The 25,836-nt window shown below is 36.7% G+C and overlaps 2 protein-coding genes across 3 annotated transcripts; both read right to left on the reverse strand.

Moving 5' to 3' along the window:
- Window positions 1-2,218: 2,218 nt before the first annotated feature.
- LOC141637400 (calcium-transporting ATPase 4, endoplasmic reticulum-type-like) lies at window positions 2,219-3,819 on the reverse strand. The gene is made up of 3 exons (XM_074446884.1): window positions 3,645-3,819; window positions 2,646-2,917; window positions 2,219-2,581 (listed from the first exon to the last, which is right to left on the reverse strand). The coding sequence occupies exons 1-3, from the start codon at window positions 3,817-3,819 to the stop codon at window positions 2,219-2,221; spliced, it is 810 nt and encodes a 269-aa protein (XP_074302985.1).
- A 7,530-nt stretch (window positions 3,820-11,349) lies between these two features.
- Window positions 11,350-25,609, reverse strand: LOC141637402 (transmembrane emp24 domain-containing protein p24delta3-like). 2 transcript variants are annotated; one of them, XM_074446888.1, is made up of 4 exons: window positions 25,311-25,609; window positions 12,924-13,136; window positions 11,901-11,977; window positions 11,350-11,782 (listed from the first exon to the last, which is right to left on the reverse strand). In XM_074446888.1, exons 1-4 carry the CDS (start codon window positions 25,518-25,520, stop codon window positions 11,638-11,640), a joined length of 645 nt encoding a protein of 214 aa, XP_074302989.1. In that variant the 5' UTR covers window positions 25,521-25,609; the 3' UTR covers window positions 11,350-11,637. The 2 variants fall into 2 exon arrangements, with proteins under 2 accessions (XP_074302989.1, XP_074302988.1); XM_074446887.1 differs by having other exon boundaries at window positions 11,350-11,803.
- Between the last annotated feature and the right edge of the window lie 227 nt (window positions 25,610-25,836).

Raw genomic sequence — 25,836 nt, forward strand, 5'->3', positions numbered from 1 at the left:
CAAAATTATTCCGTTATTCCATAAACTAAACACGGAAATCTTTCTTCCACAGGAGGAAACCACTTGGGAAAGGACGCAGTAGGTGTTGCGCCTCTTCTAAGAGACGCAGTGCCTGCTGCGCCTCTTCCAAAGTCCTTTTCTGCGTATTTTTCGTATCTTTTTCATATCTTTTCGAGATTCACTTCCAAAGTTTCTCCGAAAACCCTACTTCCTCCGTGTGATTAGTATAAATAGAGACCTTCGGTCTCACATATTTCTCACGCGAGTGTCCGCCCTTCTCTTCTCCCTTTGCATTCTAGACCACATTCTTACTTTTTGGCGTCTACGTGCTTGAACTTTCGACCACGTAAGCTCGGATCCTTCTGAGTACCAGCCTCGTTTTGCATGACCTACCAATTTGACCAACTCCACAATAATCAACTTAATCAATCTGTTTAATTTCCTCTTACGAGGGCACTTTCGTCTACATTCGAGTCGAGCATCACTAAACGTATACTTAGTTCATCTCGTTTCGTCAAACATGTAAGTATGAGGGTGTATAATCCTTCTTTTATTTATTGTTTTTTATTTTTGTAATCATATTGTAAGATTTATGTCGAAAGCACACTTAAAATCGATTTCTAAAACCTTGTTTAAAATCCTTTTTACGGATTATCAGAAGACAGACGTCGAGAAAGGACGCAGCAACTGATGCGCCTCTTCGAAGGGACGCAGCACCTGCTGCGCCTCTTCGTGAGGCTGCCGCAGTTCCTGCTTCCTTTCTTCTTCCTTCGTCTTTTGATAATTCGATTGTTTTGTTTCGTTTTCAATTGTTCATTGTTCTTTAACACGACGATTTAAGCATAATAATTCTAACATGTAATATATTATTCATAATCCATTGTTAATTATTTCGACTTAAATGGCAAGTAATTCATATTTGCGGGTTTTCGTCATTAAAGTCAATCCGGTTTGTAGAAATTCGATTCATTCATATTGAGTTTCTGGAATTCGATCTTTGATATATTCTTACCTGTTTATTATCATATTCATCATTAGTCCATCATTAACTCATCGTATATAATCTATTTAGCCTAATTAATTTGTTTAGTTCTTAATTTGTTAATTAACCCTTTTCATCTTGTAAATATTCGTTCTAATTAGTTTTTATCCGTGTTTATTATTTTCATGACCTCAATCATATGTAAATAATATGCTAATCACTTTCATCCGAGTCAAATATTATTAATCGATCATTAAATTCACCAACGAATATTAACGACTTGCAATTCCGGCTTCACAGCCAGAACTGAGCCAAGGAACGGACGCAGCAAGTGCTGCGCCTCTTCCAAGGGACGCAGCTCTGCTGCGCCTGTTCCTGGTTGATTTCTGTCCCTGAATTCCCGTTTCTGCTTTGACCTAGTTTATTAGTTTACGTATTAATTAACTATTATTCGTATTATCACCTTAATTCCTGCTCGTTAATTCCTTTGTTTATTCTTTTCCAAACCATCCGTTTTAAATGTATTTTCGACATAAATCATTTAATCCGTATGTAATTATTGTAATTTTCATTCATTGTATTTGTATTTCTTTATTATCACTTGTATGCCTTCACATGTAATCAATCTTAATTCCAACTTCGACCCAATTGTATGATTAAATTACATGTTTCATCGACTTAGTCTAATTCTCATATGCTAGGATTAATCTAATGGATATTGCATTGCATGCATATAACCGACAACATATCGAGTATAGATAATTTCCCTAACCATTAGTAGAGGCCGCTATCGAGGCGGGCGGGATTAGGTGTTCGATCAAAAGAGCTTCCTAATACGTACCCTCACCCCTTACTCCAGATCTCTGTGAACATCCGTGTTCATTGGCATCCACGAGAGTCATTCTAGACATAGAATGTTAAGGGTAACGAGTTCTTGGTGTTCATGTCACTACTTTGTGTCTTGACATGGCACAAGGTATTCGAAAGGTTTCCAATTTTCCACAATAAATTGGTGGCGACTCCACAAATGCAAACGCTTGTTCTCCCAAGCGCCCCCGTGGGCCCGCGTCCATATTCCCAGGTTAGGAAATACTTGACATTGATCATCCAAACCAATGCACAAATAATCCCAATTATAACAGTCAACATTTCATCAAATTCATTCAGCTTCTTTTTTAGGGGGGTCTTTTCCTCATTCTCGGACGCCTCTTGTATTTGTGAGTGCACCTTCCCTGTCTAAGTCCTCATCCCAATATAAGTCACCAAGAAAATAAAATTCCCATTGACGACCGTAGTTCCAACAAAAACCATGCATTTCTTTCCCTGACTATCCGTATCTTCTGACACAGGCTTCAAAGTCTTGCTCACCGCTCCACTCTCACCTGTCAACGACCCCTGCTTAACCCTCAACGTTGATGTATTCAATGTCAAAACCCACATATCAGCAGGCACCTTATCAGCAACTCTAAGCTCAACAATATCTCCAGGTATAAACTCTTTTACAGGCAAACTAGTATCCTTTTTCCCATCACGGATTACTGTCGCATGCTCCGACTGTATTTCCTTCAAGGCCTCCAATGCTTTCTCAGCATTGCTTTCCTACCACACTCCAACTATAGCATTCACAATCAATATCAAGAATATCCCTAATTGCTCAACAAACGGCGTAATCCCCTTCATCACCATCATACCACTGCAGCACAAACGAAACCACTGCAGAACAAAGCAATATCCTAACTAAAGTATCATTAAATTGATCCAAAATCAACCTCCAAACCAAACCCCCCTTATGCTTATCCAATTCATTCAATCCATAAACTCTCTGCCTTTTCTCGACATCCTCACTCGAAAGACTGACATCACGACTAACACCATACTTTTCCTCACACTCCTTCACGTCTTTTGTCCACGGCGAAAATGAATCTCCACATTTCCCTGGATTACTACTCAAATTCTCTTATTTTTTACCATAATCCTGCGCTCCTTTCCCCATTTTACTTCAATCACTACCAAAAATTCACAAATTATCGCAAAACAGAATTACTCCATCTCATTTAATCCTATAAATTACGATATATAATCAATTAATCAGAATATTTAACATTTCAAACATTCAAACAAAAATATCCACAACAATATACATACGTATCCGTACACGCATATTGTATAATTAATCGATTTTAACAATTTCCCCCCCAAATATACCTAATTTCAAAAATTCGAAAGCATTAGAGCAAAACTTATACCTATATTCAAATCAAAACGCAAATTATGTCGAAGAATGATTGTTATTGCTTAGTAATTTTGAGTGATTCAGGAATTTGGTACCTCATTTCCTTCTATTTTCTTCATTTTTAGAGAGAGAAAGGTGGAGAATTAAAAAGATAATTTACGCAATTTAAGCATTGTTTTGTTTAGCTTTGAGGGTGATTTGTTTTCCTTATCCACGTGTCACTATCTCAGAGGCCTATATATATATATATATATATATATATATATATATATAGAATTAGGATCACATGAGTCCATCAAATATTTTTGAGTCCGTGAGTCCAGCGAAACAATATCACATGTTATACTAAACAATATCACGCGTCATATTAAACAATATCACTCTTGCTGAACCAGATTCGCCCTCTGTTATTAACTTCTTTTCTCATACTTTTTCTTACACCAATCAGTGTCAGGACCGGAGCTCCGACAAACACCATCATCCTCGCGCACTTTCCCGCCTGTGAGTCGATTTTGGCGGCGTGTTCGTAGGAGTTATCACATATTACTTCTTTTATATTTTTTCCTCTATTGTTCTCTTGTTTATCTTCGTCTATTTCCTTCATCGCCGGCGATGAGACCCCTAATTTAACGACGTCAGCGTTGTTCTTAGATGGAGGTTAATGGAAGAAGGATCGTTGATTGTATGTTAGTGAGGGGTGGTAGCGATGGTCGTGAGACGAACTTGTGCGACGTGGTGGTGGTTGTTGTGGAGGTGAACGTGTGGTGGTGGGTCGTGGGTGGTGGTTGTTGGGGAGGTGAAGGGGTGGTGGTGGGCCGTGGGTGATTGCCGTCGACGAGTAGTGTCACTGACAATAGTTTTAAGCCTTCTTTTTACCGTTTTCGTTGTATATTTTCCGTGATATTGTTCAGTATAAGATGTGATATTGTTTCGTGTAGTGTTTGATATTCGGCTGTGATACTTAAGTCGACTCACGGGACTCAAATATTTAGGTGGACTCACCGGATCTTGCCTCTATATATATATATATATATATATATAGAAATAGGATCCTGTGCGAACTTACGAACTAAAAATATACCACTACATCAACTAACTCATTATCTCTCTCCTCCCTATTGCTGCAAACCCCCCACTCCAAAACTTAACCTTCTTATTCATAATGCGTATCCATCCTCATCATCATGTCGTCGGAGCTCCGGCATCAAATTCGTCGGTGCGTCACCCCAACTCCACTATCACCGACGAATCACCCCTCCTATTTTCGTCCTTTTACTTCTTTTTTTTGTTCCATCTCCGTCGCCGGCTACCACCATCACAAATGAAGTAAGTTTCCGCCATAATCGATTCATTTAAACCGCAAATTGTCCGACAAGGTTATAAGGAAAATAATTTTTTACAAATTCTTCATCAGTTCTTTAAATAAATGATTTGAATTTTAATAAAATTAAAAAATGCGTAAATCCTAGATCTACTAAAAAGGAACTAGATTTGGAAAAAAAAAAAAATCACATTAAAGACTTATGCGGAAGATTTCGAGTCGAGAAATGTTCTCGTTGGGCAAGTCTGACTTAATCGGTGGTCGTAATGGTGTTGATAGCTAGTTTGCGGCGACGGCGTTGGTGTGGTGGTCATAGCGGCGAGACCGATGTAGTGGTCCTGGTGGTGATTCATTTGTTTTGTGGGCCTCTGTGCAAGTAATGGGACTGGGGGCGAATGGAAGTGGATGGCATCGTGCAGTGGTTGTCGGGGAAGGGGACAGTGTGTCGGAGTTTGGGCGGCCAGTTAAGGTCATCACCGGAGCTCTCATGATGTTGTGTCGGAGTGGAGTCAGTATTGGTAATGGCGGCGACGGTGGTGCATGTTCCAGCCCTTTTGATGTGTAAGGAAAGCTTGGAGACTCCATACTCGAATAAGTGAGGTGATCCTTTTCCTAGAAAGCAGTCTACACAAGATAAAACCACCCCACTGTCTGGTTGCCTAAAACTGCAATCAGGGTAAGTAAGGCATGGAGAAGGGTGACCATAACTGCCACTCGAATGACTAGATGGAGTATTCAGATGCGAACCATCATTAGAGGAAGTAGAGCATGGACAAGGGTAACCATAACTGGCACTCAACTGAGTCGAGGAAGTACTTAGTAGTTAGTAGTATCAAACCATTATCCTCTGGGGCTGTGAAGTGAACAATTTTGTTTCCACCAACATAAATGCCTTGTTACATCAAAACATAAAGCGGGAAGAAATTAGTGAAATAATGTATAACACAGCCGTATAAATTATCATTAAATGAGGTGTATAAAGATGAATTTGTTTTACGCTATTCAATCTTTTTTATCTGGTTTCAAAGAGCAAGACCAGTAATAATTGACCCTGTTTGTACACTTCCGAAAAGTCTGATGTATAAGGATACATTTACCTTGCTAGATACACATTTCTAGCAAGCTAGATACATTTTTTTAACTTGCTAGATACACTCCTCTAACAAGCTACATACACTCTTTTACCTTACTATATACACTTATTTACCTTGCTAGATACACATCTCTAGCAAACTAGATACATTTTCTTACCATGCTAGCTACATATCTCTAGCAAGCTAGATATACTCATTTACTTTGCTAAATACACTCATTTACCTTGCTAAATACACTCTTTTACCTTGCTAGATACACTTCTTTACCTAGCTAGATACACTTATTTACCTTGCTAGATACACATCTCTGGCAAGCTGGATACACTCATTTACCTTGCTAAATACTCTTTTACCTTGCTAGATACACTTCTTTATCTAGCTAGATACACTTATTTACCTTGCTAGATACACTTATTTGTTTAAATTATTAGATATATATACACACTTAGTTAGCTATATACATTTCTTTAAATTAATAGATATATACATTTAGCTAGCTAGATACATTCTTTTAAGTTACTATATTTTGGGTATGATATTGTATGTATCATGGGACTTTACGCCTTTTGTCTTGATGAATAGTTTATCGTCTCATTTACAAAAATGAGACGAGAGTAATTGATACTTCTACCATTCTACTAAAAAATGAAACGAGAATAATTGATACTTCTACCATTCTACTAAACAAAAATTAGCAATTCAATGGGTGTACGTAATTTCAAAGTATAGTTTTATGAAAAGACGATATTACCGTAGAACTTGTGAACAAATAATCACAAGACAAAATATTAAATCAGAAATAATGATAAAATGTGAATCCCAAAATAATTATATTACATAGAAAGAATATAGTAAGAACAATTATAATAGAAATTAAAATTCACGCCCAATCAATCCTCCATTCTCAACCACAAAGGGAGAATGAAAAAGACTTTACACCAAATAATAATTAAATCAAAAGATTTAAAAAAATAATTCAAAGAAGCAGCGGCAGCTGGGACAAAGTTGGTTGCGTCGGAAGCAGGAACAGGGGCAAGCGCATTGACAGCAAGCGCATTGACAACAAATTTACTTATTGTTGTTGTTGTTGTTGCATATATTAAGCTTTTCGCATGATCATGTATTGGCTCAGATTGTCTCAATGGGTAGGAGAAGGTTCGACACTGATTTTCAACTAATGTTTAGAATTCTCAAAGGACTCCTGAGATATATATCAAGGTGATACACAAATCAATACAGCTATATACACAAATCAATACTCCAAGATACATAAATTATACATCCATGATCCAACCGACCATCCCCACAACCACCCCTAGCAAAAGGGGTAGAAAAATAAAGTACAAATTTTAATATGTGACATACTCCGTATATATGAATTTATGACTAAAAATATGCATCAGTTCAAGCTATAAACACCTATAAATTACGATTTTACTTCCGTCTCTAACAAAAAAGTAACTTTTCTCAACGGGAGGAAAACTCGATTTCACCATCAACCCTCTTATTATAGTATTAAATCTACATTCATCCAAGCAAATTTAACTTCCGATGCTTCCACCGATTAATTATAACAATAATTAGGATGCTTAAACATCTACATCATTTCCTACTAATTACTCACTCCAACCATAGGCAGTCCATAGCACAAGTCCCAAATAATAATTTACTAACCAAACACCTCCATCGTCAGGCTACCAAACCACCGTCGGCATTAAAAAATGGAAATCCAAAAAACATGATCTACAAAATGACGCTAGAGTTTGAAACATTACCATCGGAGATTCGTGGTAGGTGGCCGTAAAGCGCCGACAATAGCGTCAGATTAAGGGACTGGTAGTGGTGCGGCTTCTAATTTAGCGACGAGGTACGACGATGAGGAGAAAATTTGGGCTAGGGATGAGGTCGTAAACCGCCGACTATGGAGGAGAAAAGCTGGTGCGCCGGTGATTATGCGGCGGTATTGTGCCGGCGTCACAATGCTCGTCGTCGTCGGGCGGCGACGGCAGCAGGTCGAGGTTTATGTTTTAGAGGAGTGGAAAAGGGGGAAGAGAAGGAAAAAGATAACACTGTCCGATTAATATCCGCCACTAGTACGGTGGTGGCCGGCGGCAGCTGGTAGTGGCTAAGGTGATGGAAAATTAGGATTTGAGTAGGTGTATTGAAAATATGATTTGGTTTTGAAAGTTGGCAGTAGGTACTAAGAGGTTGGGCTTTTGAGTGGATGATAAAAGTAGTCAGCCTGTGATAGGTAGTTCGTACAGTTCGCACCAAACTTTAGTTCGCACCTGACCTCGACCCTATATAGAAATATATATATATATATATATATATATAGAAGAGATCAAGTGAGTCCACCCAATTTCATTGAGTCCCTAAGTCCTCTTTAGGGCCATTGAAAAGATGAGATGAGAGGTGGAGATTGAAAGGGAAAAGGGAGGGATTAGTGCTAAAATTAGGGGATCAATCCTAATTAATCACTTTCCCTCACGACCTTCACTAATCAAACCCTAATTTCACTATAAAACACTTCTTTTTCCACCCACTTCTCTCTCATCTCACAATTATCCTCCCCCTCATCTCTCTAAAAACCAAAAAAAACTCAAATCCTCTCAAAAATCCAACAAAATTCAAAAACCAAATAATTCAAAAAAAATTTTCCCCTCTTCCTCACCTACCCGACCCCACGACCACCTCCACCGCCACCTACCCACGCCCACCACATAGCCCCACTACCACTCCGGCGACATTGCTCCACCCCAAACCACCTCTACGACCGCCACCACCTCACTAGCCACCACCTTCTTCGTCTCCAACAACCGCCCACAACAACACCTCCACCCGACACCATCTTAGCCCACAACAACACCCGACACACACATTACCACCCCACCACCACGCACCACGCACCACCCACGACCCCTGAAACCACCGCACATCACCGCCACTCCCTCCTCTCTTCCTCTATTTCCGTCACCCACAATCACCTACCTCCTCTGGCAGATCTGAGCACATATCAACGCCACCCACACGTGGCCGCCACCGTCACCTCATATTTCTAAATCTGAGTTTTTATTTTTTTAAATTGTTTTTTTTTTTAAAAAAAAGGTTGGTGGTTTGATATGTTGGTCGTTGCTTTTGATGTATGTGTTTTGTTCTTTATGAAGTGACTCACTGTTCGTTGTTTTGTTCTTCTTTCTTTCTTTTTTTTTTTTTTTTATTATTATTATTATTATTATTATTATTATATAGAAAGGTTGGTGGTTGGTGGTTTGTGTGTGTGTATTCGTTGTTTTTTTTTATTTTTTTATTTTTTTATTATTATATAGAAAGGTTGGTGGTTTGTGTATTCATTTTCTTTTTTTTTTTTTTTTTTTTTTTTTTGGGAAAGGTTGGTGATTTGTTTTGTATATATGGGTTTGTTTGTGATTTTGTGTCACGGTTTTTGTGTTGCTAATTTACACTTGTATTTTATTAAATTTACATTCGTAGATCTAATAAATATAGTAGATTTTGAAAAAAAAAAACGCATTATCATGATTTTTATTCTTAGATCTCATAAATATATTTATTATGCTCATATTTCTTTAAATTTACACTCGTATTTCTTTACATTTACACTCATATTTCTTTATATTTACACTCACATTTTTCAGATTTACACTCACATTTCTTTACATTTACACTCACATTTCTTTACATTTACACTCATATTTTTTTACATTTACACTCATATTTTTTACATTTACACTTGTATTTCCTCACATTTACACTCGTTTTTATTTAAATTTACACTTGTATCTCCTCACATTTACACTTGTATCTCCTCACATTTACACTCGTATTTCTTTAAATTTACACTCATATTTCTTAACATTTACAGTCATATATCTTAACATTTACACTCGTATTTCTTTACATTTACACTCGTTAAAATTATATAAAATTGCACTCATATTTTTTGTGGATATGAGTTGGTGGGAGAGGACGATGATGGTGGCGGTTTTTGGTAGTCGGACTAAAGTTTTACTCGTAAAAGACAAAGTTACACTTATAAAGGACCAAATTCACACTCAAAGGACTAAAGTTACACTCTAAAACCTTCAAATTGACTAAAAAATTAAATTTACACTCTTAAAACATCAAATTTACACTTGTAAAATGTTAAAATTATATAAATTCAAAATTTCCGTCACAAAAATCAAATTTACACTCTTAAAATGTTACATTTACACTCGTAAAACATCACATTTACACTTGTAAAATGTTAAAATTATATAAATTCAAAATTTCCGTCACAAAAAATCAAATTTACACTCTTATAATGTTACATTTACACTCGTAAAACATCACATTTACACTTGTAAAATGTTAAAATTATATAAATTCAAAATTTCCGTCACAAAAAATCAAATTTACACTCTTAAAATGTTACATTTACACTCGTAAAACCTCACATTTACACTTGTAAAATGTTAAAATTATATAAATTCAAAATTTCCGTCACAAAAAAACAAATTTACACTCTTAAAATGTTACATTTACACTCGTAAAACCTCACATTTACACTTGTAAAATGTTAAAATTATATAAATTCAAAATTTCCGTCACAAAAAAATCAAATTTACACTCTTAAAATGTTACATTTACACTTGTAAAACCTCACATTTACACTTGTAAAATGTTAAAATTATATAAATTCAAAATTTCCGCCACAAAAAATTAAATTTACACTCTTAAAATGTTACATTTACACTCGTAAAACATCACATTTACACTTGTAAAATGTTAAAATTATATAAATTCAAAATTTCCGTCACAAAAAATCAAATTTACACTCTTAAAATGTTACATTTACACTTGTAAAACATCACATTTACACTTGTAAAATGTTAAAATTATATTTCCGTCACATTTACACTTGTAAAACTCATACAACATTACATTTACACTTCTGAAATCTAAAACTCAAAACTGATTAATTAGGGGCTAGAGAGAGAAAGAAAAATTAATTAGTATGTAGAAATTTGATTAGTGGTAATTTTTTTTTGTAATTTTCAATCTCAACCATCCATCTCAATCCAACCATCCACATTTTTTTCCTTTTCTTTTTAAAGGCCTTTAATCAAATTCATCTCAACCTTCCATTTAGTCCATCCAATGGCCCTTAGAGGGACTTATGGACTCAATGGCCCATGTTGGACTCATTAGATCTTACCTATATATTATTGATGCATCATTCCTTGATTTAGCTTACCATTGATATATCTTTTCATATCTCTTATTAAAGATTATTTGTACTTAGAAAAACACGAGGAAAAAACCCTTTAAATTAATGTTATCTATGAATAATCAACAACTCGACTCCAATGCCGTGGAGGAGGTTTAATGGCTATAGTTATGAGTCATGACATGCAATGATTCAAACCAAATTTGTTAGGACAAGCTGCATACAAAGTGCAATTCGATTTGTTTTGAAACGTGAACAAATGCATACGAGACATAATGTATATTGATCCTCCGTACAATAGATTATAGCACGGTCACTCGTTGGCAATGTGATAAATCATTTTGCTTTTCAGTTGAGCACTGAAATTTTATTATTAAATTTCACGGTTAAAAAACTTTAAATTTTATTAGGTTGGTATGTTATAAACCAATGATGTTTGTAAAAGACGGGGAGAACCACCTATAAATCGGAAAATACAAGGGTAACATGTAGAAAATTCCTAGTAAAATTTAATGTTACTACGAGTCTACAAGTCTTTTAAAAAGAATACACGTAAGCAAAACTCACAAATCACTAGAAACAACATAGTTAATAGATTGACAATGCGGTCATTTGGAGGTCGTAAAAATTATATATACTCGTAAAAAAAGACGACCAAGAAAATTTAATCAACGTTGGATACTCTAGAAGAAAATTTGAGCATCCTGGATTAGCAAGAACTTTTAGTTTCCATCCATAACCCATCTTCTTACCATTCATCTCAAACGAAATACACATCTAAATTAGCTTCTTCTTGTGAAAATAACGCTTTAAGTACAATAATTGCAAGCCGGAAACCGTAATGCAAAGAGCTAAAGACATGATGCTGCATAGTGCCACCCTAGCATTTGTTTTTTCACTCACTGTCCTCATTTCAGCTTCCCTGCGAACAAATTTACCGGTACTTTACAGATCAAAACAAGATAATTAGAGACTATCAACTGCTACGAATAGAAAAATTGACTAATGTTAAAAAAAATAATTCAAAAAGGGTTCATTACTTGGTCTTAAGGTACAATAGATTCTCATGAATGGCTTCTACTGCTCCCTCAAGTTTCCTTAGCTCAAGTTCAATTCCCTACCATCAGTGAAAAATAACTCAATTAAGAAATAAAGAAGAAACACAAGGAAACAGTATAACAACTATATTAAAACTTTAAGCACCAAAATATAAGAGGAAATTAAGGCCATTCAGTTTGCCCAATCTATCTATGACAAACTCAGAAGCCTAGTTGACTACATACCTAGGCTAGAATTACATACACAAGGGCTAAATAAAGACTACCTCGGGCGTTTTGAAACAAATGGAGGCCCGGTGCACCGCAAAAATGTGAGGCCCCAAATATGAATGTACAAGTGTACTATACTTCGATATTTGTATTGAATTTCAGCAATAAAGCTTATAAATTCAGTGTCCATAACCGGAGGCCCAGTTCCTCCGCGGCTCCGTCCGTGGTTGCACGGGGTCTTAGACGCCCCTGAAGACTACTAATGGCCTAACTTCCTCCTTAAACTTGGAGGAGAGACTCGCATGTTGCATACGAACTCGACTGAGGGTTAGAATTCGATTCATGCCCAAGGATAACCTCCAAACATCAAACTATTCAGAGTATTGCCTTAGTGTACTAATGTTGCTCGATTCATGAGAGTTCTACTACAGTATCGATGGTGTCACAGACATAACATAACACTTCCATAGGCTTCATCGTAATAAAGGTCGCAACACCAAAAAAGATCATTTTTGCGCAGATTTGAAGATCATTGACACAGTATCTTGATACAGAATCACACCGTGGCAGCTGATATCGGGACCAAGACTAGAGACAAAATGAATAGCTGTGGCGACAGCTAACAAGAGAGGTGTCGCCACAGTTTTAAGCATCATATTTTTTTTCCCAGAATCGAAGCATCATATGGATGTCACCAAACAACACCTTAAAGCATGGAAAGACTCTAAGAATGAATTGCCCGTAATGAATGAATTATAATTAGCCCTACCAAAAAATAAAAACTAAAGTCCTTACCTCAATCTTCTCCTTCCTTGCAACTATCTCCCAATCCTTTGCAGCAACTCCAGTTCTCCAATCAAGATTGACGCTCACTTCTGAACTTTTTGGACTATGACCATCCACCCATAAACAAGCCAAATAGTTGCCAGCTTCATGGGTTGTGAACGCAAATTGACCATGCGTCACATTCTCGCTGTGATGAAGATTGTTTCCAAATGGTGATGTTACCTAATGAGTGATATAATAAGCACATTTCTAATTAATAGACATATAGCACACAATAATCGTAACAATTTAACGGGGTAAGATCCTCTACATTTCCTCAGAAGAAATCGTCCATTTTTTTCTAATAGCTTTATTTTAATATATTATTTCTTTTACACATCCATTACTTGAATTTGAGACAATTAGATCATTTCAAGATGAAATTTGAACTGCTTAAAGAAATGGAGAGAAGAGAAACTGTGGGAATCTAAATTGCAAATTCACAATGACAGCAGTGTATTACCTGCCTATTCTTGAAAGAAGACCATCCTTTTAGGAACATCGCAGTTTACCCATATTTCACATCCCCACATAAACTTTAGTTATTCACTCAATTCATGAGAATTTCAAATCACATAAATTGTAGTTTGTTTAAGGTTGTTTGGTTACCTTAATTTTTGTAAAATAGGTGAATTAGAAACTCCTAATGTGGGTGTTTGACTACCACTTCCCCTTGGTCATTGGAAATTCCTTCATTTTTTTTTGATTAAATTATCGATTACACCCACGCTTAATCCACTTTTTTAAATTTACTTCCACGTCAAATTTTTTTATTAAATTATACCCAAATTAATAGCTGAGGTTATATTTTGCACCCAATATGGGGTTCAGGCCATATTTCCGTCTAATTTCAAATTTTTTAGTTTAAACATTTAATTTATGACGATTTTGCCCTTATTCCTTCCTTTATAAAGCATTTGTTCATTTTTCTCCTCACTCATTCCTTTCTTCATCATTCTCTCTCATTCATTCCTCCAATTTGATTTTGTTTAGGGGGTGTTTGGTTCACCCAATATAGGTATGAGGTATGGGTTTGGAATGAACCAAACCTATACCATTTGTTTGTTTGACAAAATTGAAGGTTTCATACCCATACCTCAAACCCATGAGGTATGGGTTTCTCATACCCAGGGAGGGGGGTGGGTATGAGATTGATACCCACGGTATCAAATTACAAATATTAAAAAGTGATAAAAACAATTGTAAAAAAATCATTTTATATATTTATTTGATTAAATTTTCTCTACATTATTTAATAGTATACAAATTATTATTAAAAAAATTGTATTTTGAACAGTTTTTAGCTTTGATTGATTTCTAACCCCATACCCCCCAAAATTGAACCAAACACAAGGTATGAGGTATCAAGTTCCAACCCGATACCACCCAGGTATGATTCCCGATTCCAAACCCATACCCACGCGTGAACCAAACACCCCCTTATTGTGTTCCTCATCCTCAGGGTAAACAAAGTAATAATTTTATAAAGCAAATTGTTAAACCTCTTTTCCCCTTCTATAATAAGTTCACCACTATACATATTGAAATTACTATTACTAATTATTGCCTTTGTAATGCTTGTTCATACTCAGTTACTCTTTATATAATTCGTTTCTTTTCGAATTCCATTTTTATGTTTAACAAACAGATTTTTGTCAATTCATCATATAGAGAACCAAACGGTGAATAAATTTGGGAACCATTCAGTGATTTATAATTTACGGTCTTAGGAGTTAGGAGGAGGGGTTGGCTCTGTTTAGCATGAAAATGGAATAGTTGTTGCAGTTGCTGAAGTCCTTTTAATCACAGTATTTATATACGCGGGGGCAAATCGGTCAATTCATAATGTTTTTCACTTGAAAATAGCATTGGGTGCAAAATATAACTTGAGCTATTAATTTGGGTGTAATTTAATAAAAAAATTTGACGTGGAGTAAATTTAAAAAAGTGGATTAAGCGTGGGTGTAATCGATAATTTACTCTTTTTTTCCCACCAAATTGACCCATTTACACTTAAAAAATTGGGAACTTTTTACAAGTTTATTTTAAAAAGAGGATATAATGGTATTGACTAATCAAAATCTTGTGAATTGAATTAGATTAACCAAACAACGTAATAGAAATTAATTCATGAGAAAAATAACTTCCTCCGTGACAACCAAATATATCTGGGTTAATTTCATGAGAATTAGAGGTAAGAATTGAAATTATTTGAGTTATAAATACCACAAGAATTTATTTCCTACATGAATAATTTGATACCTAAAACTATGGGTGTTTTTGGATTGGGGGAGTTGGCGGGATGAGAATCATTTCGTTGGTTAGCAAAATAGAGGTGGAGGGATTAAAGGTGAGAAAAATTGTATCCTCCATTTCGCTCCTCGAAGCCGAATTATTTGCCCTCTAACAAAGAAAAAAATTGGAGGCAAAATCACTGGCCTCCTCCATTATATTCTCCCTCCCTTTCCCTTCCCTCGTTCATCCTCCGTTCCCCTACCTTTCCCTCCTATTTTGGCATTTAAATAATACCTTAAGCTTTATAGTCTCTCTTTTTTTTAGCCTATACGGTTGTAAAAGTCCAATTTAGGGGCATACTAGAATGTCTGGTTGAAAATTACCTTGTTTTGTCGTAAAACAAAAAGTCAAAATTTTATGTCTAGTCACAAAACTTTGCCAAAATGAAGTCTCCATGTAAGATAGGCCTTGATTCTTGGTAACATATATCCTACGTCCACTCAATAAGATATTACAATTATATAAATAAGAATTTTATGTGAAAAACAATAGATCCTTCACTTATTAGAGAAAATCTTGACTCTATTGATCTAAATCTTCAATATTTCAAAGCTCATATCAACCATTACCATCCTAATCAATGCAATTGAATAAAAGTATCTAAAAAAAATAAAGACAAAAAGAAACATACCACAAAGATCCCGCGAAATCCACACATTACCTCAACATAGTTCAACTAGCTAGCTCAAAAACAAAATCTGACAGAAAATGGATTATTATCCTTGAACTGACCTTAAAACACCTTCATTTGCTCATATACTTAGGCCATTTCAATTAAGTCACAACTAAGCGAGTGGCCCGAACAAAAGAGACTCTCACCTCAATACTCTAGACGATTAACTCGGTGAAGTCAAATACTCTCTCCATCCCATTTATGTTGCCATAATTTCTTTTTTTGGTAGAGTTAAAAAAACTAATAAAATGGAAAGAATGAATAATTTAAAGTGTAAATACTACTCAATTTAGAAAGGGGACAATAAAATTGGGAAGGGGGGAGTAATATTTTAATAAACCACAAGTGACTAATGTTTAACAAGTGAGCTTAAGCTTGCCTTTCGAAAACCATATACATGACTATATATTGTATATTAAAATCAAAAGCTCTGCATAAACTACCACTTAAATACTTAATTTCAAACCTAAGAACGTATAAACATGTCTTAACAGGTTCCCACCATTTTTGGAGCTCTCGCTATACAAGCAATAAGGCATGCCAAACTAGTTACTCCATCAACATCACTATCAAAATCCTAGTGCCTATAAACAGGCTCCACTCGAAGTAGAATAAACGGATGGTTGCGTTCTTCCTGGAATAATAGAGATGTTTTCAATTGACTCATAAGCAAAAATGGGACGACCCTAACCTATATGAGGCCCTATAAAAACAAATGTTATTCATTAACCGAACTAAATAAAACGATAGAATATCAAGGATCTGAGTTCTGAAAAACCATTCTGTCTTCACTTTGTTAACATCTTAGAAAACAAATATTCGTAAGAGAGAGTGATAAATTTAGCATATTTAAGAAGCCCTAGACGGCTTGACATGATACGTTTTTGCAACTAATTACACGATTGGACATTAAAATCTTCTGGTAAACCCAACTCCCTAAGAATTGACCACTAATTGATCAATAACGAAGTAGAACTCTAAAAACCAAAATAACTCTAGTAAGTCATCCCTAATCAACATTTCTAAACCATAGCAACACATGTTGGGGAAAAAAAGGGGAAAAGAGTATTCGTAATAGGATGATATTATATGTAAAATAAAAATGGTGCTTGATCAAATGTAGACTCGCAAGGGACTGTTCTCCTTATAAAGTATTTCGCCCCTTACAAGCCTAGGATAACCGTGAAATCAATTATAGGATAAAATTACACCGACCTTTGAATCTTAGGCGAGAAACAAAGAAAACTTTACTGTTTTATATAGTTTTGATGAAGTAGAAATCTTAAATTTTCTTGTGATTTTCTATCACAAACTTCCTCTTATTTATAAGGGAGTATGCACCCTTTGACAATCTTATCAAAGTCATGAAACAGAACTTTTATGAAGAGGCACATACCTATTTACACAAATCAGAAACTTAGGCGCTGAAATAAAATCCGGAAAGCATCAAGTCGATCGACCTACGCTACAATTCAACCGACCTATGACCCAAATCAATCGACCCAGTACCGAAGTCGATCGACCTTTGCCTAATCGATTGACTTGATTGTTGTAACACTACGGATTTCCCTTGGTGACTACTCGACCGAGTAGAACCTACTCGGCCGAGTAGTGCTGAGGTTGTGTATTGTTTTGGTTCTGCCGGGGAACACTCGGCCGAGTAAAGTGAACACTCGACCGAGTATGGGACACTCGGCCGAGTATACACTTACTCGACCGAGTACCCGATCTGGCGCTTAAGTAATGTTTACTGCGGTTTTGGTTAAAATGATTAGAGGTTATACATAATCGTTAAATCGAAAAACATAAACTACGTTCATTCTCCTCTAATCATCTTCATCAATTCCAAGTCAAAGGTTGTCGATTGTGGGTTCTAGCATCTCATTCCGTGTCAATCGCCGTAGTAAGTGTCTTATACTTGTTCATCTATTGTCATTCTTATAAGTTAACAAACCCTAATTTGGTTAATTTGGGGATTTAGGGTTTTGGTCATCATATGTCGTTGATTGTTGTTTATCGCTGTTGTAGGTGATGATGTGTTACTAGTTGTGCATTTGTATGATTGATTGCAGCGTAGCGGATTGCGAAAAGGTAGGGTTTTCCTACTCGGTTCAAATTGATTTGAGATTGTGCTTGTTGTAATTGTTGTTATCTCACGATCATCGGAGTATGGAGATTGTTGTGACGATGTTGGTATGAGCGGATTGAGATGGTTGTGATGTCATGTGATTGTGATTGTGGTGGAGTCACTTGCGTGAGTGGCTTCACACCCTAGTTCGCCCTCCGTGGAACCCGCCACGGGAGGGGATGTGCACATTAAGGGACGGGGATTGTTAGTCGCTCGTTGATGAGCCGGACTAGGTGGGGATGGGCTGCGGTCACCCATCAAGGATTACCTTTGCGATGGGTAATTTTGGCTACACACTTCGGTGTGTAGTCGGTTCTTCATGTGAGATCGATGATCACCGGTTGTATTGTTGTTGTCTTATATTGATTGAGTAGTCTTGACCCCGTGTTGTTGTTTTGTAAAACTGCGGTGATCCATTCGGGGATGGTGAGCGGTTGTGAAATGCGAGATGTTTAGCTATGGGACGATCATGGGAGTCACCACGTCAAGTCTAGCTTCCGTTGTTATGAGTTTAGATGTCTTGGATTTCATTTGTATTGAGACCTTGTACGTTCATTGTGAGTTGGTCTGAGATAATGTAATCTTTAACTTATATACTTTGATAAATGTTGTTTGGAAATTGTAACTTTGATATACTAACCTCGGGAAACCGAGATGGTAACAGCCTTTCATGCTAGGGTAGTCCTTGGTAAGGTACCTTGGTATGAGGGGGTGTTACAAAGTGGTATCAGAGCCGACGATTCCGGCACCTAAAACAAATGAACCCAATGAACTTAGGGAGTCTAAATAAAATGAACCCGGGGAGAGTTGTTTGGAGCTGCCGCAAAGACTTGGGAGACGTCCCGAAGTCGCATTAAGGCCCTTACGATCTCAAGCCGGTCACATGGGGGGAAATTGCTGTATGTTGAGTCATGTGTGTTTGATACCTATAGTTGGAATCTTGTCCATGGTTGGATGAAATGATGAAAGAAGTGGAATGTGATGGTTGTCGAAAAATGTATCGATGATTTGTTGATGTTAAACTTTGAGCATGGAATGTGTTGGCATGTTAAGTGTTGAAACATGGTAAAAGATGAAAAGTGAATTGTGAAATTGTATCTGGTTGATATTGAGCATGAAGAATGTGATCATGTTACCTGTTTAATACATGTGCATATGAATATGATGATTTTAATGCTTGATTGTTGGTAGAAGCATGTGATTAAGGTCATGCGTCTGTATATGTAAATGTGGCGTTTAACTTTAATGTGAATATGATAAATGTTCAACTATGTACTGGTTTTTAGAAGCATTGGGTCGTTATTGTTTGTTTTATGCATGTTAAAGTTGTTTTGAAAAGAAATTTTGATTTGTATACAAACCGATTTTGGAAGGGTTGTCTTAAAACTGTCATAAGTCTAGTTCTAGAAAAGATATTGCTGTGATTCCAAGTTGAGGTGATAGCTTGTCCTCTTACGATTCTAACGATGGGTCACACACCCAGATTGACCAAGTAACGAGTGAGATATGACTGTTTTACGAAAAACTGGACGGTCTTGAGAATCTCGACCGAGTAGTCCCTACTCGGCCGAGTGTCTTTTATACTCGACCGAGTGTTCCATATTCGGCCGAGTAATCTTTCTGTGATAATAATGTTTAGCGTCTGGAGTCGTGAACTCGGCCGAGTAGTCTTATACTCGACCGAGTAAGGTCTACTCGGCCGAGTGTTCCCAAATACTCGACCGAGTAATCCTTCAAATGGAGTTGCTTCTGGAGTCGAAAACTCGACCGAGTAGTATAGTTACTCGACCGAGTACCTTGTACTCGACCTAGTATGTTATGTACTCGACCGAGTACCTCACTGGGCGGCCATTTTGAGTCGGTGGCTATGTTCTTACCTTTGTTTTGAGCCGGTGGCTATGTTTTTACATTGTTTTGAGTCGTAAGGTATGTATACATGTATGTTTTGGGTCTTAAAGTATTCTTTTATATGCGACGGTCATGATACGTAAGTTACCAAATGTTATGATAGGGAGAAAGCCGGGTTATGAGAGATAAGTGTTGGATAAGGAAGACATGTGTTAATGTGGTTGTGAGAAATAGTGGAAAAAGAAAAGGGAAGGATGATGAGCTAGTCGAGGTAAATAGCATGTTTTGTGAGATATGGCGAGTGATATAGTTGTGTGTGGTGTAATATAAAAGTAAGTATATATGGGCAAAAGTGATGTAAGTTTAAAGAAACGTGAGAATGAAAGATTGATATTAAGGATACGATTAGTGGCATATTGGGATGTGTAAGGACTTATGGAGGGAGACGGTTAGTATTGTGTTGCGCAAGGATATATGAAATGAAAGGATGTTGTAGAGGGATAGAGAAGAGGGGTATGTAATGAACTTAAAGGAAGTTATATCGCGATGTGGACTTGTAGATAGTGGCTAAGTTTGGGAAGTTGGAATATCAAGGGGTGAGCCTGGTGTGTAATTCTTTGGACAAACGGTATGAAGTGAATTTTGGTTTCTAGAGATGAGAAAGGGAGATACGACTAATTGAAGAGTAACTGTTAGTGCGTGGACTTGATGGTGACATGGGTGAGTGTGAAGCAAGATAAGAGAGGATAAATGATAAGAAGAATGATAAGATATTGATATGAATTAAGGGAATTAGAGTTGTGGAGCTATGGAGTTAGGTAGGAAGAGAAAGGAGATGAATTATTAATTGGTATTATTGAGTAAAAAGGGGGAAATAAGGATGGAAGTAAGTTGAGAGAATGTTGACCGGAGTTAAGGAGCATGAAGGTAAGAAATTATGGAAATGTACGATAGTCTCACTAGAGGGTGTGAGTTAATGATTATATAAGAGAGTAGGACGACATGTTAGCTGTGAGTTTCGAGGTATTAAGGGAATAAGGAGCTTGTAGAGTGTTTGCACGATCTGAGATTTTGGTGGAGAGTTAGGTAACGACATGATAAAGGATAGAATTGAGAATAGTGTTGAGGTAAATCTTGTTGATGGATTGGATGATCGTTATTTGGGATGATAACCAAAGAGAGAAAACGGATTGTGATATTAAGAAGTGATAGTAAGAGAGTAGTCACATGAAGGATGTTGGTGCCATAGTATTGTCACTAGCAGTTGAGGATGATGTTACTTTAGGGAAGCTAGTTGATCTAATGAGGTTGATTTTGTAGAGACCAGATAGATATGTATGGTTGTGAGAGAGTATAAGATGTGGTTATATGAGGCGGTTGTTAGTAGTTGAGTATTAATGGTATGGTTACATTTGGCAGGGGGTGATGGTTATGCGGATGGGAGAATATGATATGAGGGGTGTACGAGTTAAGCTCGGGTGAGAGGTAACTTTTAACAGGTGGTAACTTACGTAATCAGGATTGGCTATTTGGATGTGATTATGGGTCTTAGGAGTATGTAAATGTTGGTGTGAGGTTGTGACCTCACGAGATGCGGTATGGTGTGATAGTCATAAAGTTGTTATATGAATGTTTGTAATATATGTTGGATACGGTAACTTAATGGAGTGATGATCAAAAAAAAAATGATAGTTTGGGTGGTCTGACAAGGCTGGTTATACTTGCATGTGTATTCATAATATAGGTTTATTCCATGAAAAGTATGGATGGTATGCATGAGATTCTTGTCTATTTATTCCGTATTATGTATGGTGTTGTGATCTGTAAAGTAAGTTTGTTGTCCAAGATGTTATAATGAGTCGTGTTTATGGGATTGTGTATGTTGTGATGTCTATCGGTGTGGTTGTGGTGCCTCGGGTGGTGATCCTGGCACGGTTTCTTCTTGTTGTGATGCGGGTATTTTCGCACCGTGGTGGTGCGGTGTTGAGTGGCGGTGTTGCGATGCCGTCACCGGTTGTGGTGGAATATACGGGGTGGTTACGATTTGAGTTTGAAAGTACTGACCAATTATGCAAACTTAGTTTCGGTTAGACATGTAGACTGTTGTTTTGTTTGTTGATGTTTCTTACCAGGTTAAGTTTGGGAATGGGGGTAGAGTACGATATGAAAGAGAGTTGTATATGTTTTCATTGTTATCATGGTATAGTGATATTCTGTTGATGGGACACAGTTGTGATAGGTTGTTACAGTAATTTTGATCTTGTTCTAGATAAGGCTTTGGTAGACATGGTAATGACAAGCGATTCATGGAACATGTGTGGTAATGATCTGATATATGCAAGTGGTTCACAATCCTTGTTGCGAAAGTGAGTGTAGAGTGTGGGGTAATTAGTGTCGTGTTAAGTTATGTATGAGTCTTGCGGTAATGAAAGAAAGGAACTTGAGGATCTAGTGTGAGTGTACGTAACAACTGTGGATCGTGAGTTATTCTTTTGGCGATAAGAGTTTTATAGATTTTATATAGAGAGGTATGTTGTGTTGCGGTAATGTGGAAGAGTTAGAGCGTTTGTCATGATCAGGATTGTGTGGTATTGGTTAAATGGAGTGCAGAATGAGTTGAGGTACGAGAACTGTTTAAGTAAGAGAGCCTTGGATATAGGAATAGTAAGTGTTTAGATTGTAGGCAGGTATTTTTCTCATGTGGTGGTGATGAAGATAATGAGAAGTATAGCTAAGGATCTAGTATTAGTGAGTTACGAGGACGTAACATGTGTCCTAAGAGGAGTAGGATGCGGCAAAGAGCGTTTTGATGATTGTGCATATAGTAGTATAATTGGAAGTAGAGTGTTGGTGTAGCTTAAAGGACGGATATTTGTGTTGATTTTATTAAGGTCATGATCGTGCTTGTAGTAGTTCGATGTTTAGCAATGAGAGAATATTTCAACAGTGTTGACAGTTGAATGACAATGATTATGAGTCCAATAGCTTTGACAGTTGGAAGATGATGTTTATGTGTTTGAGTAAACTTCGAGGACGAAGTTCGCTTTAAGGATGATAGAATGTAACATTCCGTTTTGATGATTGATCTTCTTTTGTGGATTGAGTGCTATCGAGTGTTATGGAAGTAATACAAGGTTGACAACATTATATTGTGGTTATTGGGTAATGTTATGGAGTCTGTATTGAGAACCTATGCTATAGTTGAGACGATATCGTGAGCCATGTTGTGGAAGGAAGAGTAGTTTGTGGAGTTGGTGTTAAGTGTCCATGTTTTATAGGTTGGGTTGGAACTTCGCGGTCGTGTTTCGTTTTGTTTGTTGTTTTGCTTTGACTCGGGATAATGATTTTTGTGGTGACTTGTATAGTTCTTTGGTGTTGTTATATATGGTTGGTATAGTCTTGTGGCGTAGTGTTGGGCTTTGTTTTATAGTAGAGTGTGAACTTCGGGACGAAGTTCTTTTTAAGGGGGAAGATTGTAACACTACGGATTTCCCTTGGTGACTACTCGAAACCTACTCGGCCGAGTAGTCTTTGAGGTTGTGTATTGTTTTGGTTCTCGGGGGAACACTCGGCCGAGTAAAGTGAACACTCGATCGAGTATGGGACACTCGGCCGAGTATACACTTACTCGACCGAGCACCGATCTGCGAAGTAATGTTTCTGCGGTTTTGGTTAAAATGATTAGAGGTTATACATAATCGTTTGTCGCTTCTAAAAATCATTTTCTCCCCAAAAACATAAACTACGTTCATTCTCCTCTAATCATCTTCATCAATTCCAAGTCAAAGGTTGTCGATTGTGGGTTCTAGCATCTCATTCCGTGTCAATCGCCGTAGTAAGTGTCTTATACTTGTTCATCTATTGTCATTCTTATAAGTTAACAAACCCTAATTTGGTTAATTTGGGGATTTAGGGTTTTGGTCATCATATGTCGTTGATTGTTGTTTATCGTTGTTGTAGGTGATGATGTGTTACTAGTTGTGCATTTGTATGATTGATTGCAGCGTAGCGGATTGCGAAAAGGTAGGGTTTTCCTACTCGGTTCTCACAATTGATTTGAGATTGTGCTTGTTGTAATTGTTGTTATCTGCTGATCATCGGAGTATGGAGATTGTTGTGACGATGTTGGTATGAGCGGATTGAGATGGTTGTGATGTCATGTGATTGTGATTGTGGTGGAGTCACTTGGGGAGTGGCTTCACACCCTAGTTCGCCCTCCGTGGAACCCGCCACGGGAGGGGATGTGTACATTAAGGGACAGGATTGTTAGTCGCTCGTTGATGAGCTGGACTAGGTGGGGATGGGCTGCGGTCACCCATCAAAACTGTTGCGATGGGTAATCTGGCGGGCTACACACTTCGGTGTGTAGTCGGTTCTTGTGTGAGATCGATGATCAAATTGAGTAATCACCCCGTGTTGTTGTTTTGTAAAACCTGCGGTGATCCATTCGGGGATGGTGAGCAGATTGTGACAGGTAATGCAGATGTTTAGCTATGGGACAGTCATGGGGAGTCACCACGTCAAGTCTAGCTTCCGTTGTTATGAGTTTAGATGTCTTGGATTTCATTTGTATTGAGACCTTGTACGTTCATTGTGAGTTGGTCTGAGATAATGTAATCTTTAACTTATATACTTTGATAAATGTTGTTTGGAAATTGTAACTTTGATATACTAACCTCGGGAAACCGAGATGGTAACAGCCTTTCATGCTAGGGTAGTCCTTGGTAAGGTACCTTGGTATGAGGGGGTGTTACAATTGTCTTGTTTCGCTTTTGTACAATGTTTCCTCTTCCTTTCTTCAGTACATCCCATTAGCCCGATAATTTGTTTATATATGAGCGTGTACTCCAAACTCCCGATTCATATTATAACATTATGAGTCTCCGTACGATTCTAAAACGATATCCAATTATACTTAAATGGTCGATGACACTTATATCACCAACAACACAAACCCAAGGAAAATCATACATCACCATAGCTAAATTATTATTATTCCAATTCCTTCTTGTTCACCTCGACAAATCAATTTACAATATCAATGTAGCAAAAATATGAAGAGTAATAAATAAGCAATTTTTTTTCTAATTACTACTTAAATGGAAAACACAACATATTACATTTACTTCATCTCGAAATTCTTGTTCGTCCTTAGAGTCTAACTTCCTTGTAAAATACAATTTATCATAAGATACGAGCATATATAGTTCTACATTAATTTCATTTCAATATATTTATTCAATATATGTGATGAGTATTTTAATCGAACGTATAAAAATGAAATGAAATAAGGAAGTAGCTTAGTAAATGGAATCAAACATGCAATTTAGGATGAATCGACACAGTTTAGGAATAAATCAAATTCAAAATGTAATAAATAAAAAAGATGAGAGACATGGAAGAAAATGGTAACCTTGAGGGAAATGGTGGGTTCTTGAGAAGTGTGTTCATCAGAAATGACATAGTAATCGGCTAAAACGACAACGTTGGGATGAATTTCTTCGGAAACACATTTAGTACCAGATTTGGGAAGGTTTAGCCAAATAGCCATTGTTAAGTGAAATAAATTAGTCATCCAGATTAATACCATTAAACCATTCATTCTTTTTACATTCCCCATCATATCATACTCTCTTTCTTTCTTTCTTTCTTTCTTTTTATGTGGCGGTCTACTCGATCAATTACTTTACTCCACCACATGTCATGTCAATAAAATAATAAATCTAAAATGCTTGCAATATATTCTGTAATGCTCAACTTCTAAATTGCTAAATAAAGGCAATATATAACTGAAACACATAAACTGCCTCATGACCAGGATTTGGGGGGTTTTCCAAATAAAATGGAGAGACACTTTGTTTTAATTAAACTAGTGTTATTTTTATTTTCCGTTTAAATTTATGATTATTAATTAAAATTTAAACATAGACTAATAACTA

Source organism: Silene latifolia, unplaced genomic scaffold (genome assembly GCF_048544455.1).
Source record: "Silene latifolia isolate original U9 population unplaced genomic scaffold, ASM4854445v1 scaffold_102, whole genome shotgun sequence".
NCBI lineage: Eukaryota > Viridiplantae > Streptophyta > Magnoliopsida > Caryophyllales > Caryophyllaceae > Silene > Silene latifolia.

Excerpts from the sequence above, each read along its gene's own strand:
- LOC141637400 (XM_074446884.1), bottom strand. The coding sequence starts at position 3,819 with ATGAAGGAAATAGACGAAGATAAACAAGAGAACAATAGAGGAAAAAAT. Across the intron at positions 2,918-3,644 it reads ACTGATTGGTGTAAGAAAAA|GGAAATGTGGAGATTCATTT; the intron begins GTATGAGAAAAG and ends GTAGTAATCCAG. Across the intron at positions 2,582-2,645 it reads GTGATGAAGGGGATTACGCC|GAAAGCAATGCTGAGAAAGC; the intron begins GTTTGTTGAGCA and ends GGAGTGTGGTAG.
- LOC141637402 (XM_074446887.1), bottom strand. The coding sequence starts at position 25,520 with ATGATGGGGAATGTAAAAAGAATGAATGGTTTAATGGTATTAATCTGG. Across the intron at positions 11,978-12,923 it reads CAAGGAAGGAGAAGATTGAG|GGAATTGAACTTGAGCTAAG; the intron begins GTAAGGACTTTA and ends CACTGATGGTAG. Across the intron at positions 11,804-11,900 it reads CTATTGTACCTTAAGACCAA|TACCGGTAAATTTGTTCGCA; the intron begins GTAATGAACCCT and ends TGATCTGTAAAG.